This window comes from Pezoporus flaviventris, unplaced genomic scaffold, assembly GCF_033815535.1.
Source record: "Pezoporus flaviventris isolate CSIRO_AGI_PZ_B2104156 unplaced genomic scaffold, CSIRO_AGI_Pfla_v1 ptg000002l, whole genome shotgun sequence".
NCBI lineage: Eukaryota > Metazoa > Chordata > Aves > Psittaciformes > Psittacidae > Pezoporus > Pezoporus flaviventris.
In genome coordinates, this window is record NW_026892550.1 from 91876697 (window position 1) to 91892257 (window position 15561).

Genomic DNA, 15561 nt, shown 5'->3' on the forward strand with positions numbered 1-15561 from the left:
AAGCTGCAAATTGTTGCATAGTGGGGGAAAAGCAGGACAGCTGCTTAATTCTGTTGAAATATACTGTCTGTAGAGAAGATGGAAACAGACTTATTGAAGTCTCCTTTTTATCTTGATCCTCTAAATAACCAACTAAATCCTTAATCCCCCACCCCCTTGGAAAAAATAAAAGGAAAAAAAAAGGAAAATAAGAACAAGGGTCAGGTGCTGCTCCTCATATTTAGAGAAGTAAAACAAAGGGCTTAAGAATTCATCCTGCCCTTTCCCCCAGCATAATCCTCAGCAATACTGAGGCTCTTGCACAGGAACTGCCGTTCTTGTCTTCCCACGCTTCTCTGGGCTGCGATTTTTGCCCTGCGGGATGCTAAGGGAAGAGCCCTGCGTTTTGTGGCTATTGAAGTACTGTACATGATGGCTACTTAAGTGCCTCAGGGGTCACTTTGCTGGCTTTTTCCTCTTGGTCTGATCCTCATCACCAGTGCATTTAATGTATTCATTATTGCAATTTTGCCTGCAGTGTCACACTCAACTAGTGTCTCCAGTTCCTTCTTAAACCTCTTTTCCTCACCCTCCCATCTCCCAAATACCAGAGGTTTTTCAGTTTTTAGCTCTGCGCCATATGTAGTATATTATTTATTGGAGGAAACTGTTTACTAGGAAACAGGCCCATGTATCCCAGACCAGAGGTATGATAAACAGGGAGACTGTTTCATTCTTAAAGGATTCCCTCCATTTTCCCAAGGAAATTTAAAGCAGGGGACCCAGCAACCTCACACTTCACAAGTTAAAGCAGAGGAATTGTGCACTTCAAAAGAGCTGCTCTAAAGGCTGCTTCACAGTGTCACCTCAATCCCCTTTAATCTGTAATGTCCATTTCTCTGGACCTATGAAAAGCAGGCGGGATACTTATAGCAGGAAAAGGCAGGAAGTAGGAAACTGGGGTGGGTGTTTGGAAAGCATATAAAGGGCTTGGAACAGAGGGGCCATCCTGGAACTCCTTCCCCAAAAAGAACCTGGAGCTGAAGGAGAAGTGTCTGGAGAATAGCTGGCTCTCTACAGATATCCTCTGGCTCTCTCTTCCTCTACCTGCTGCCTTTCCAACACCAGCCATTTCCCGTCTTTCAAAGTCAAGTGGAAGTTTTCCATTTTGAGGTTTTCCTGTCTTGGTACAAGCAAGCACATTTTTTTCTCCTTATATTTTAACTGTTTGGAGACCAACAACAAAACCTGCTCACTAGGGGGAGAGCTTTCTATCCACCACTGATTCAAGAAATTTGAGAGGGCTGATTACAAGTCAGAGGATCAAGATCTTTGCTTGTTCATGTATTCAGTGAGCATGAGAGAGTGAACCTGTTGTCTGAACAGATGCTCCAGTGCTCTTCTATAGATAATTAACATAATGCCTGGAGGCCTCCCTGCAAGCTGCACTGCAGTAACACCCAATACTGAGGGAAAAATGGAGAAAAGAAAACAGATATTGAAGTCCCCATACTGTAATTACAATACAGCATGAGGGTGTTAAAATTCATGTCCTTCAGTCCTGGCCAGCAGGAGCTTGGGTTTGAACACAGCCCTTCAGAACAAAAGTACTCCTGTTTCCTAGGTGCTGTTGTGGGATTTTTTTAGTATTTTTTTTTAATGAACCACCAGGAAGCAAGAAGTAATAATGTGCAACGCTGTTGCAGCCGGTGTAACCATTACTATCTGTGCAAGCATCCCGCAGATTTGGTGCAATTACTGTTTTGCTGAAGTACCAGTGATCATGCAGGCCCAGCAGAAACCTGGGCCTTTTCATGTCAAATTTAAGGAATTAAGAAGGGAAAAAAAATCTACGAGGTCTTTTTTTCACCCTTAGATCCTTTCACATACTTTTCTTTCCCTCCCCAATAAATTAGTTCCAACCTCTTAAGAACCAGCAAGATTCCAGTGCTATGACACTTCAACAACAGATGGGTAACTAAGGAAGATGTAACGACCTTTAACTCACCTGGCAGAAATAAAAGGAGGCCAAGCCCTGCTCACATACACATGCAACCTGCACTCCTTAAAGGGCTATTTGAAGGAATTTTGCATTCATCTGAATGAAGGAAGCCAACAACTTGGCTAGTGTCCAGATGGAGTAAAGTGCGTGTGCTCTATAGCCAGTCCACCCAGCCAGTTTTTTCCCAAGCCTAAGCCTCGATTAATGTCATAAATAAGCATTCTACGGGCTGTTAGAGATCAATCAGTAGAACATCATACAGTTTTATGCAGGTTCTCCTACTTATGTGTTCCCTGAAGCCACAGTACCCATTCACTTTCCTGGATGAATAAGATGCACCTTACGCATGCCCCCCATTGTTTCAGATGGTATGGCTTATCACATGTCACAGCTGATGATTCTTCTTAGCCTAACCACTTATATCTAGCTGTTTATCAATGCTTCCATACAGCATCTTTTCCTTCTTCAGTAAACCTCTCCTCATATTCTAAGACTAGCCTTTGAAGGGCCTTTACCACTTCTACAGTTCCTGAATACCTTCTCCAATGACAAGTTTCCCACTAAATTGCTGTGATCATCTTCTTCCCCCACTTGTTACAAGACTTAAGTTTTCACAGCTGAGCCCACAGACTCAGAATACTAGTTCCCCACTAGCACTGCCCAAAGACCTTATCCTCAAGTTGACAATGGCCTCCCTCACATTTTCCCCAGGCACAGCTTTCTGCTGGTTCTTGCTGCATTGCAGTCTTGGGAGAAACACCCAGAATCACCTCCTTTCTTCCCAAAATAAAAACGAGATTCTACATCTGAAGCAAACCATAGCAGGTATTTGATGAGGGTTGATGTTATTTTTTGCATATGCACGCCTCTGCTATTTAACTTGAGTTTTATTGTCTGTATACACTGTTTCTAAGGGCTGAAGTTGCCCTTTGGAAAGGTCTTATATAAACACTAGCAGGAATTTGGACTATTCATAGTCAACATTTATTTTAGCAGCACACAACTCAAGAGACTTCTATCTTGTTTCCAAAAGACTCCCAGAATCTTTTCTAGCTGGCAGCAGCACTGAATAAATAAAATAATCAGGGTTGTGTAAAACTACTTGCATTTTTATGCTATTAGACACTGTCAGTTAATGGACTAAATCTTCACTCTGGTCACTCAAGGGAACTACTTCACATTACAGTAAAAGGTTAACTTTTTTTAACAATAGTTTTAAGTTTTCTAGTGTTTGTAACAGTCTTTTTAGAAACCCGAAACCATCAAGTCAAATCCAACTCTGATAAAAGATGGTGAAATACTGCTAAGACCAGAGGGACTCCACCTGCTTTACACAAGTTAATGAGGCTGGTCCCATATTTCTGTTCTATATTGTTAACTGGGACAGATTTTAGATCTAATGTAAGAGGGTGTAAATCCATTGAACCCACCTTGGTCCAATTTACCTCAGGCCCAGCACCAGCCTGTTATTCCAAAGCAAATAAAGTTTAACCCTAGCTTTAAATAAGGACCTAGCCCACTTTGGGCAAATAACATTGGTAGCAGGGTCACTGGTGGGCAGAGCACTGATAATTTTGGCATGCTCTTTCAGCTACCTGCTCTAGAGGAAGAGCTCTGGGTTTTAATATAGTCCCAGCAGTGTGCCTCCCTTCTCTGCGCCCAAATACTTAGACACAGATGGTTATCGAGGAAGTTGATCTTCAGTTCGATTTGCAATGAGTGTTCAGTGCCACAAAGCTGAGGAAAAGTCAAGATAGTTGCAAATGTAGTTAGTACTTTGTTCAACCTTGTCTCAGAGAAATCTATGTAAGGTGCAGTTAACTTAAAGAGCAGTAACAGTCCAATAAAGTTACACTAGCAAAATTTCAAGTGTCATGTGGAGGTTCTTAAGAGGTTGAGTTGAGGTACAGTAGGCCTTTTAGTTTAATGAACTCTGCACTTGCTTAACGAATTGGTACTTGAAGGCCGAATTTCCTCTCATCTTTTATGCTTCTATCATTTCAACAGTATCATTTAAGTCGCTTCCAATTTATAACATCATATGAAAGACAGAATCATACTTTGAAAGTCTAGAGATGTAAGTAGTACATCAGAGCAAAACCCTCTTCATCCTGAATCAAAAAAAAAAAAACCAAACACAAGCCTCATAATTAAAAGGAGACTCAACCACATGCACTGCAGACATCATTAGGATTGAAATGAGTCTCAGTTTCATTTGGTTCAGAACTGGCAAGCACAGCCTTCCTTGGCCTTCCCTGGCAACTCAAACCAAGCTGTCCTCTCAGGTTTACTAGCTCTTAAGAGCTGCCAGAGAGCATCCAGAGGAAGTTTCATTCAATGACAAGACCTCCTGCCCAGACCAAATGGGCTCCTTTCTTCTGTAATACTTGCTTGGTTGGGCTACATAAGAGCACTACAAGGTACTGGAGCTGTGAGGGAAAAGAAATATGACTTCAGACAACATCACGACATTAAAAAACTTAAGCGTTCATCTTAATAGCTTAAGTATTAAGACCAAGGTGACTCACTGAGTGCTTCTACTAAAGAGTCTCAGTCCCACCCACCATGACTGTCAGTGGGTCATGCATAAATACAGACATCCATTTCATCAGATGCCAATCTAGTTGCCATATCTAAGAGACTCTGAAAGGTCAGGATTAACTGTATTTAGTGCCTTGGAAAATCTGAGTCCACTAAAGACCTCTCCTATGGTAAAACAACCAAATCTGGTCATCCTGAAAAACAGACATGAACAAAGCAGGCCCTTCGCAACCCCAAATGAAAACTTAAAATGCTGTTAGTGTATATGGCTGTATGTAACTATGTTCCCCTCAGCCTGCTTCTTCCCAGAAACATTAAGAGAGCAGTTGGCAGGTAGAGAATTCTCAAGAACAGGTGGAAAAATCAGTGAAAATGAGAACAAAAGAAATGTCTACATAAAGCAAGCAGCTCTAAAGCTCAAGATTAGAACATCTGGCTCCCTGCTGGCTCAGAGGTCTTGCTGGAGTTACTTCCTTCAGGAAATCTGGGGTAAGCATATGCAACAGTAGCAAGATAACAAAGGAGCTTTATGCAACATTCAGCACTGCATCTTCCAAACAGTATTTTCCACCATATTTTTTATTAATACATACATTTGGAGAAGTGGCATATTCCAAATCCCACAAGGTGATCTCTCTTCTCTGCTGTGCACTTTAATTGCAAATAACGAACAAAACTGATAAATAAGCAACTTCTATTTCCACTTCTATTAAGTAGGGAAATTCAGTTCAGAACGGCCATCTTCCTGACAGAAGACATGACCAGGCACAAGGAACATGCTCTTTCACCACAGCTTTTACCATGGACATTAGAAGTTAAAAGTTTAACAAATCTCCCCAATTTCTTCCCATGTAAAATGGAATTCACAGTACCCTTTTATTTATAGGATACTTCCCAGATTTCCTGCTTCTAAAATGCCTCAAAGGGAAGTCCAGTCTAAAAACAAAACCACATTACTTCCTCAATAAAAGTCAGATTCCAAAGTGGATACAATGCTTTTGCAACCATTACTATGACATGCAGTCCAAAAATTTGTTTCAAATTCATCTCAACTAAAAAGATTGGCATAATAATTAATGGAAGCTGGTTTACTGTAGCTTTAAAATTAATTTGGCAGACCTTATTTGTCTGCCTTAAAGGATAAAGCATCCAATGTGACCTCACTACAGAGTTCATGTCAAGGCAAAGAATGCATGTCAAAATCTCATGTATGATCAAGTTGTAAGCTAAAAGAGATATGCATAACTAGTGAGAAGGTGGAATGATCAATTCAAGAAAACCAGTGAAAGACAAAGGGCAGGTTTTCAATTAGGTGCTTAGACTTTGGGCCAAACAAATTCATGAGCTTCCTCTTTGTCTGCTATTTTCTGCTCTTCTTGTATCACATTCTCAGCTCAAAGGAGGCCACTGCAGGTGTTGTGATCTTAGTGCTATGGGTACAGCAGGATGGAGGAATGACTGGCTTCCTTGGCACCAAGGATTTCTTGGCTTACCTTCACTTCCCCAGAGCTTGCCAACTCTAGCTCACCAAGAGTCAGGTTATTTAGAACAGCAAGGGGCAATACCCACCATCATCCTTACTGAAATAGATACTTCTTCCCCCAACACAAACTCTACAAGGGAGTGTTATTTTGAGCTCCTTTGAACTTAGGAAAGAGACAGCTAGCAGTGCCATAGCTCTTTCCTGAAGTACATGCACGAAATGAAAGCAAGATAGGTGTGGAGTGGACAAAGTACATATCACTTGCAGACTGGTTTGACAAAAGTCCAGTAATTTCATGTATTTTTCCTCTTTTTTTTTTTTTTGTTTGTTTATTTGGGTTTTTGTTTTGTTTTTAAAGGGGAGGTGAGGGAGAGGGGGCCAGCTCAAAAGTTCCTGCTGCTCCTGCAAAAAAAGGACAAACAAGCCCTTTTCATGTCAGCTATGTCCAGCTGGAAATGTCACAGCTTTGTCACAATGGAACAAAGCATGCCTGGTGTCTGTTCTTTCAAAAGGTCTCTTAATTCAAATAAAAGAAAAATATTCACATCTGGAAGGGGTCGCAGGCAGGGGGTGGGAGTGGAGGAAGCAAAGTTCAAATGGCAACTCATAGCAGTTGCTGTTTGTTTTGCTATTTGTCTGATTATTGTACTGCCTGTTCTGGCACTTATTGATCCAGTTAAAGAAAGCAAGCCAGGAGTTAAAACAGCAATTTTATTATTGATTGACTTCAGACAGCCAGATGAGACACACCTCTTCGCTTTTGCTCTGTTCATCATGCTGGAATGCTCAGACTGAGTAAAAAGACCCTTTGTGACCAGTCTGGCAGTAGCTACTCTTCCCCCCCCACCCCTCTTCGTTAATAATAAAAAGATATTGTTGCGTATGGAGTCCAAGCTTCCTTTAGAAGACAACCTTCACTTTCAAATGATGTACATTTTGAAATCCTCCTCTTTCTAATGGTTTATTTGTGCATCTGTTTCTGTAAAGATTAAAATCTTCTAATGACTGCAGAGCTGGGAGGTCATATCAGAAAGGAGCCACACCAAGATCAAAAATTAAACGTCCAGTGAGATCAGATTAAAGGAGAAGAGAATAAACTTGAGAGCAGGACTTCACTGGCTAGGCATGAAAGACCAACACTAAGAATTTGTCTTACACTCCTAAATGTTTTCTCCTTCTTCAAAATCCAGTGCTTCTGAAGATGAAAAGCCACTCCTAGGCTGCCACCTAGCTAGTTAATTTCTTGTATTGTTTTAGGAGCTATTTTAAAAAAGCTCTTTTGCTCCAGCCCTTACTGCACTGACTCCTCCCTTTTGAGCTGGTATTTTGTCAGGAGTTTCAAGAGCGATAAAAACTTGCTGCCAAGTCCCCTTCTTCCCCACAATGTGTTTTATAACCCAGCGTGTAGTTTAGTCTGTCTAAACACTGCATTAGTACACTGCCATCAGTTTCCATGGAGATAATTAACTCCTCCAGAGCCAGAATGCTTTAGCATGCTTTTTGCCCTTTCAGCACATGAGGGACATGACAGCATCTACTAAAAATCAGCCTGCAGAAACATCATGTTTTCCAGACAGTTCTAGCAAATGTAATCATTTACTTTTGCTTCAACCCATCACACAGCTGTAGTCTTAACCAAACTTGCATTTCAGTCATCTACTAGAATGAGTTGCTCTTTCCCCTCTTCCTTCTCCTCCTTTGCCGTGATGTCTGAAGGTATGACAGCCCCACTGACATCAACTTTTTGAACTACTGTGTCTCGGGGCAAAGCCAAGGCATGAGATATAATGAAGCGTTCAGAAGAGAAAAAGAAGAGATGAAGGTGATGACTTTGAACTCAACCAGAAATCAGAGTAGAAAACAAAAAAAAAACTTTGCATCTTGAAGTTTAAGATGAAACATCATAATTTACCACACTTCTGGTTACTTGTGTTTAGCAAAAATATATTGTTAGTGTGTACTCATTACATATTTAACACCATTTTAATAAGTTGAAACAAAAACCTACCCTTAATCTAGTATAACGCAACCTAATTAAAGCAACAAAGTAGACCTTTGCCCAAAATGGATCTAATGAAGCCCACATGCTGTCATCAGCTCCAGCTGTGGAAAATACAGTTTCCCAGCCTGACTTTCACAGAAAAGACAATCTCTCCAGCAGTTGCCGCTTTGGTGGCACGCTTATTGATCCAAGCTATGAAAACAGTAACAGAACTTTGTATACTGCAGTTTCCTGGGAGAATTCACAAGTATATTTTATAAACATTTTCCAGGGTATCATCACTGAAGCAAACGGTAGCCTTCCCAGCACTTTTAACATATAATGTTTTTCTTAGCGTTTAAGAGCTGATACACTCTATAAGCTACACATGAATACCCAGGCATAACTGCAGTTTCTGTACAAGAGTTAAAGGCAAGAGGGAGATTTTTTTGCCAGTAAGCTTGGCTAACCTGAAAGAGCCACTGGCAGGGCTCATAGCAATGGGTGTTCTGCTGCTGTGAGAATTATTTTCTAGTTGACTTCCACATCAGTTGCCAGAAGGCTTTCTTTGCAGGCTCTACTAGGAATCAGTACTGTGTAGGTACCAGCAATGCAAAGTCCCCCAACCCCTTTTACACTTCACTACTAAGCCTATAAAGGTGCAAGAAGACTTCACTCATGCAGCCCACTCACAACTGCTGAAGTGACAGCCTTTATTTACTGTTACGTTGACGTGTGTCAGTATTAACTCAAAAGACACCACTAATTAATTTCAGACACTTTCCTACTGGACACTTACCAAGTAGCAACCATATTTGGTTAACCACCCTTGGCTACAATCTGAGACCAGACTCTCCACTACCTCCCCCTCAGAGATTCTGAGAACACTTGTCCCCTAAAGATAGTGTAGTAAAGATCCCTAGGGGTGCTAAAATCCACAGCAGAGACCATCAGCAAGGAGCCAACGAAAGTGTTCGACTTTCCAAAAAGCATGCACGTTTGCACACCTCCCACAGCTGCAAAGATCACAATACAGCATGCAGAAAGACACTTGCTGCCTGCTTCTCCAGCCCTCCCCAAAGCGACTGGTGCAGCACCACCGATCCATATGAGCTCTACCTTTCACACCAACCGCCACATGCAGTTTCCCAGCTTGAAAGAACTTGTCCTAATCCTGCCTCCTAGTAACTGCCACCAGGCTGTGGAGGAAATTTTGCCTGCCCACACCTCCAATTGTGTTTTTGTTTTGCTGTAGGAAACAAGCCACTCTCACAATTACTGATTTCTTACAAGTATTTCTTGGAGAGGCTGGCACCACTGCCATGGGACAGGACCTGCTGCCTCAGGAGAGATAAGGGGGTCCGCCACCACACACCTCTCCACCCAGGCATATACAGCAGCTACGGAGCCGTTACCCATCTTGCAAGGGCAGGTCACCCCTCACAGGTTTAACCCACACCTCCACTCCATCGGGTGACCTGCAGGACGAAGACTCGCTTGTAGTGACAGCTCGACTGCTGCCCGCACCCCTCAGGGTCCCGCGGAACTTTCTAAACACGCGAGCAACAGGGCAAGCGCCGAGTCCCCCGGGGAGCCCCTCCAGCCCCGGCGGGGCCGCCTCAGGCTGAGGGGAGGCTGAGGGGCGGCAGTCGCCACCCACGGTACTTACCGATGTCGGAGTTGCAGAACGCGTCCTGCGGGTGGATGGGGACGCAAGTGCAAGCCTCCACCACCAAGTCCCGCAGGCTCCAGCTGCAGAGAAACACGACGAGGAAGCTCAGCCACGCCGTCATGTTGCCCCCCCGGGGTGCCTCCTCACTTGTGCGGAGCAGGAAGGCAGCCGCGCTTCTCTTCGCCTCACTTTACTCTCACCTCCTAACACCCCGTGCGCTGTGACCGCCTGCCTGCCTCCTCACACTACCCCTCTGTCTCGCTGGCCTCAGCAGTACAGCCTTAGCTCAGGTGCGAGCCTGATGGAAGAGCAAGTACGCAGAGGGTGCAGTTACGAGCCGTGCAGAGCTACACTGCACCACGGAGCGCCGGTGAGCGGAGTTATAGCCTGGATCGCGCCCTCTCGGACTCCGGGGGCGCCGCCGCCCCGGACCAATGGGAACCCCGCATTACCTCATCGGCGGGAGCGGCCAGCGGAACGGGACGGGACGGGACGGAATGGGGCGGGGCGGGGCCGCGGCTTCAGCGCCTTATACGGAATAGTGCGGGGAGCGCCGCTTGGTTGAGTGCGGGCGGCGGTGGGGCGGGTGGCCTGCCAGTCGTGGCGCAGGTAGCCGGGGCTCTGAGGAGAAGTGGCCCGTCACAGCCCGTGGCCCGTCCCGTCACGGTGCCACCGAGGTGAGTGTGCGCGCTGCACTCTCACAGCTAGTTGTACCCGCGAGTATCCGTCCCGCAGCCGTCAGTGCCCAGAAGGGTCTGGCCCTGAGGAGCCTGTGTGTTCCTCTTCAGCCGGGACCCTCGGCGTTCCCTCGGCTGCCCGCTCCGCACCTCAGGGTGCGAAGAGGCACCTGGAAAACGCGAGGGGTTTGCTGTTCTGCTGGGAGGAAAATAAGGTGAAGACCTAGCTGAACCAGAAAGCAGGACTGCATCCTGCGGGTTTTAATAGAATCGTAGAATGGTTTGGGTTGGAAAGGACCTTAAGATCATCGGGTTCCAAGCCGCATGCCATGGGCGTATACTCTTGCTCAAATGCTCCTTCTCCTGTCACATCATTACCCACTGCTTCCCCTTCTCACGGCTCTCGGTCAGAAAGGGGTCATAAACTGCTAAAACCAAGCTGGCAAAAGCAGTGTCATATCTACCCGGGCACTCCCAACATTTCACCTCAAAGTATATTTTAGCAGAGCAGCTTTAGTGGAATTTATAGAAAAGTCCTGTTTGTTTTGTTTTCCGTTATCCGCTTTTGGAACTGTAAATTTATGTCAGCTGTAGAAATGTAAATGTTATAGAAGAGATGGGACTGTAAGGAAGGGGATTGCCAGCTGCAAGATACAGACAGCCTTATTATCCTGCAAAGGGGACCGAGGGGTGATTAATCACAGTATCAAACCAGTGTATATAATGTCAGAGTACTTTCCATGGGGTTTACAAGACTTAAGCGTGTCTAGTTATAAATTATGCTGGTATTAAAGGCCAGGGACCAGCTGTCCTGAATTTCTAAATAGTCAGCTAAGTCTTCAGATTTACAATTCTGCTCCATCTGGGTGAAGCACAGCCTGCCTACACCTTTTCTTTAATCATACTGTCCACATAAAACTAAAACCTCCAGTCTTATGGAAACATAGGCTTTTATTTGGAGCACACACAAAAGCTCCAAGATGGGTGTTGCTAGTAGAGATCAAAGTTACAATGCTAACAGTGGGGAGTGCAGATTCCTACCCTTGCTGTGACACAGACAACCTGTGTGACAGCTTTGCCTCACTGCTTCAAATCCCAGTCTGTGTAATGGGGATAATAGTGATGGGAGCTTCTCAGGAATGTGTATTAATGAACACACGGAAAAAATTAGGTGATGTGGGGGTGCTAACGGATCATGAAGTAGGGTATTAAACAGGACATTTAATTTAGTCCCGTCAGTGTTCGAATTGTGTTCCAAATTGCTGTATGAGAAACTGTGCAAAAAAAACCTCTTTAGGTACTTGGACTGTCTGCTCAAAGTACTGCAGCCGAAGTTGAATCCATCAGATTGGACTGTCATTTCAATCTCACCGAGTGTAAACACGGAACAACTTCACTGATCTCAGCAGAGTAACATGGAAGAAAAATGAGGTGTGTCTGGCACTTTCATTTTTCTTTTGTTGTTATAAAAGGCTGGGTATCACAAACATCATGATACACCTGGTCCATCAGCATCTCAGATCAATATCTGAGGGAAGTGGAGTTATTCCATAACTTGACACTGGTGTAAATAAGAAAGAGTTTGGCCCACACACAACTAGATTATAATCAAAGCTCCACCACCACCTCCCTTCACTCTCTGGGCAAGTAACTCCTCTGAGTATGTTTCTTCATTTCTATAATAACACCTTTCCTGCATGTTCTGAGTTCTAACAAGCTGTATGCTTTGTAATAAGCTTTACATTGGGTACTGTGTATATGCTGAGTGTCTGTAACACAGAGATGCAGGACACATTCAGAAGAGACTGAAAAACAAACCCTTCAGTCATCTTCTCAAGAGGGAAGAGGGAGAGGAGGGGGGCTAGAAGTTACTGCAGTTATATGGAGCCCTCCAAGGCATGGAAGTAGATCATTTTCAGTCAGACTGACCAAGCTTGTTAAAGTAACACCAAGTATGTGCCGTTTAGAGGAATTAGTTCAAACTGAGAAGCAATCTGCCATTACTTTTCAGGATGAAAAGAGGTGCCACCACTTGATCCAGTGGCAGGGCACATCTGTGTGGAAGGGATGGTGTGCAGGCTGTCTCTGTGGCAAAGCTTCCATACCATTATTTGAGAGGTGATCCAGAATTTTTTTTAATGCATGTATTAGCATTGCCCGGACAGGTAATACCTGTGTCCTCTCAGTTAAGGTTTAGCTGATTCACCAGCTTGTTGGACACTTAGATACGCTTTTACAAAGAGATTAACTTCTCTGTTAGTAGTAGGGATGCAGGTTTTCAACCAGGACTGTATACTGTACAATAATAACAAAAGCTCATTCTGACCATCGGCCTGCTGGCAGGCCTTGGTTAAATAATTTCACCTGCCTGTACATTTGTCTTGTTATCAGTAAATAGAAATCTTGTGTGCTATATTAGCCTCTCTCACTCTGGAAGAGCCAGGTAGGGCGTCTGAGTGTTTATTTGTATGAGAAAATTTGATAATGGTGTCAAAATAACACAGAAAGTCAGTAAGGGAACTGAAAGAAGAGCTCTGCCTGAATTCTTGTTCTATGCTGCATGGGAGAAACTGCAAAGGAAAAAAAAAAATAAAATAAAACCTAGCATTCCTCTCCTTTGACTAGATAAAACTTTAAGCCTTATATGTCCACCAAAATGTAGCAGAGAAAGAAGGAGGAAACAGAGACCTTGACCTTCATATGAGAAAATTAGAGTTCACATTTGGTTAATGTGACCAAATGAAAAAATCAGTGCTATTCCAGTCCTCCACCAAGAACACACTGTTGAACACAATTAAGCATCTCTCTGCTTTACTGGGCAACTACACCACTTCATGCTGTGATCTTCTCGGATCCCACAAGCTAAGCATGACCGGGATGGGTCAATACTTGGTGTGAAAATTCCCAGGGAAAGCCATGTCATGCAGGTGTTGTTGACTGAGCAAAGACGCCTTCTTCCCTTCCTCCATCCTGCACGAATGTGTAGACACAGTGCTAGGGGGCACTGCGCTGCAAGAGATGGTTACAAAAGGCAAGAAGCAGCTCAAGCTAGGTTCATTGCAGTATCTGAAGAACCGAATCTGGAAAAGGAAATATGTTAAGCCAGGTGTGTTATTTAAAATTCAGGAGAGAGCCCTACCTTCTGATATCATAGATACTCACTGAAGAGTACATCAGGAGCATATTAACAATATCATTTACTTCCACAAGTCCTGCTTGTGGCTGGGAAGGACTAACTTGGAGCTAACTGCAGATGCTGAGATAAAAGCAGTTTGGGATATTCCTTCCAGAGGCATAAGGTGTTGCTGTAAATGAACTAAAGGCATATTCCCTTCTATTCACATTTCATTGTGCGGGCTGCCTGAGAACTGACAAAAGCATTTGAATGTAAGTAGTACAGAAGGGCTTCGTCAAACTACAGGAACTGCTGGCCAAAAAAAACCAAAACCAAAACAAAGCAGAAAGAGAGGGAGAGGAAAGAAAAGCAGGAAAAAAGAGGGAGTGAGAACAAGAAATACCCCCCACTATCACCACCACTAGAGAAAAATAACCCTGACACATGTAGTGGCTGAAAACACTCCCGCTCATCAGCAGACCTCAGCTGGTTTAAACTGGGCATGGCATGAATGAAGTCAGGAGCCTTCAGCTTATGATCCAAACGGTACTGTCACCTCCTTAACAATATATTAATTTTAAAAGCTTAGGAGTATGGGCATTTTTCCATTTTAACTTTTCCTCAGTAACTTCACTTGATTCATGAGTGTGGAGTCCTGCTGTTAGCATTCTACGCTGTCCAGCTGCCAACTTACTCAAAGGCTTCCTCTTGTCCGAAAAACTTCAAGCTGACAATCCTCGTATCTCCCACACCAGCTCAGCATCACATCCCCTAAGAGATGTCACTGTTTTTCTGCTTTTATGGGGAGGAAAGAATAGGTACTTTCAGAGCCATATGATGTCCTTTTTTACAGCACACTCAGTGCCATCGCATATGGTAGTACGGATTGATCATGCTTGCACTGGAGAAAGATTCTTGTATTTCATGATTATCTATTTCTTTTTCAGAATGTCTGTTCTTTTCCTGACAATATCATCTGAGAAGACTGTTTTGTTCAAAATGTTTGGATTTGATACGATTCATGTGTGACAAAGGTTGAAAAAAAATCCTCATTTATTTCCTCCATTGTATCAGTGAACTTAACATGCTACTTAAAACAAGAAGTCTCTTTCTTCAAAAATGTCTTTGATTCTATAAAAACATATTAAAAAAAACCCAAACATTTGATCTCTTTCTCTGAGGTTGCAAAGGAATTGTGTCACCTTCCTGTCTGCAAGCCAGACATAGGTAGCACTCTATCCCTTTCCCAAGCTTTTAATTAGAGGTACGCCGTTAAACCTTCATCAGCTCTAACGGTTCTATACTGTATGTTCAGACTTCAAGGAAACTTTACAGATTGTGCTTCCTGAGAGCGCCCAGCCCAGGATCAGAACATAGGCACCATGTGTTGCAGGAATATCACTTCAGAAAGGATTGTAAAATATGAAATCACCCTCTCGGTAGTGGGGGGGATCTCCAGTCAGGCTGTGATGTGGCATCAGCTGTAGAAGGGCAACCAGGAAATATCTTTTAACAGCCTTATCAAGCTGAAAATGTTTCCTGCACATGACTGCTCTTTGGCCCCAGTCCAGCAAAACACTAAGGCACATGTTCAACTTTAAGCACACAAGATGCTCTACTGAAGTCAACAGGACCATTTACATGCACGAAGTTAAATATAAGCTTAAGTGCATTCCTGGATCAGGGCCAAAGGGCTCAGTACCATGCAGAGTTCAAGCCAGGAGGCCATGATTAGATGGCCTGACAGAGTTTGGGGGGGGGGAAGGACACAACATGATTTGCTTGGTTCTACCTGCCTGTGTCTCATTCCAAGCAATTAATTTTCCCTCATTTTTGTTTATAATAGTTTTTCCATTTCTCTTGCTTTCCTTTCATGCTGCTGTAGCCATTTCCAAATTGAAGTTTTGTTTTTCCTTTTTAAACCCTTCTAAACTGCATCAATAGCTTTAAGTGACTGAACAAAGAGATTTCAGATAGATGAAGTGCTTCAAATGGTAATAAGGGCTGGTGTTCCCAGAGCTTTGGAGGCTCACACTAAGAAGAGAAGAGAGTGAGAGCGATTGAAAATCACTTTTCTGTTGTTCCTTTGTATGAACTGGTTTCTGGCTTAT

At 43.5% G+C, this 15561-nt stretch overlaps 2 protein-coding genes across 6 annotated transcripts in view; one reads left to right on the forward strand and one right to left on the reverse strand.

The window, feature by feature from the left end:
- TIMP3 (TIMP metallopeptidase inhibitor 3) overlaps positions 1 to 9940 on the reverse strand; it is a 38429-nt gene extending 28489 nt beyond the window's left edge. Inside the window, exon 1 of the mRNA XM_061445085.1 lies at positions 9656 to 9940. Coding sequence (XP_061301069.1) covers positions 9656 to 9779 — 124 coding nt within the window. The 5' untranslated portion in view covers positions 9780 to 9940. The remainder of the gene's footprint in view (positions 1 to 9655) is intronic.
- The window catches only part of SYN3 (synapsin III), a 256004-nt gene that overhangs the window by 153845 nt on the left and 86598 nt on the right, over positions 1 to 15561 (forward strand). The gene's annotated exons all lie outside the window — the stretch shown is intronic.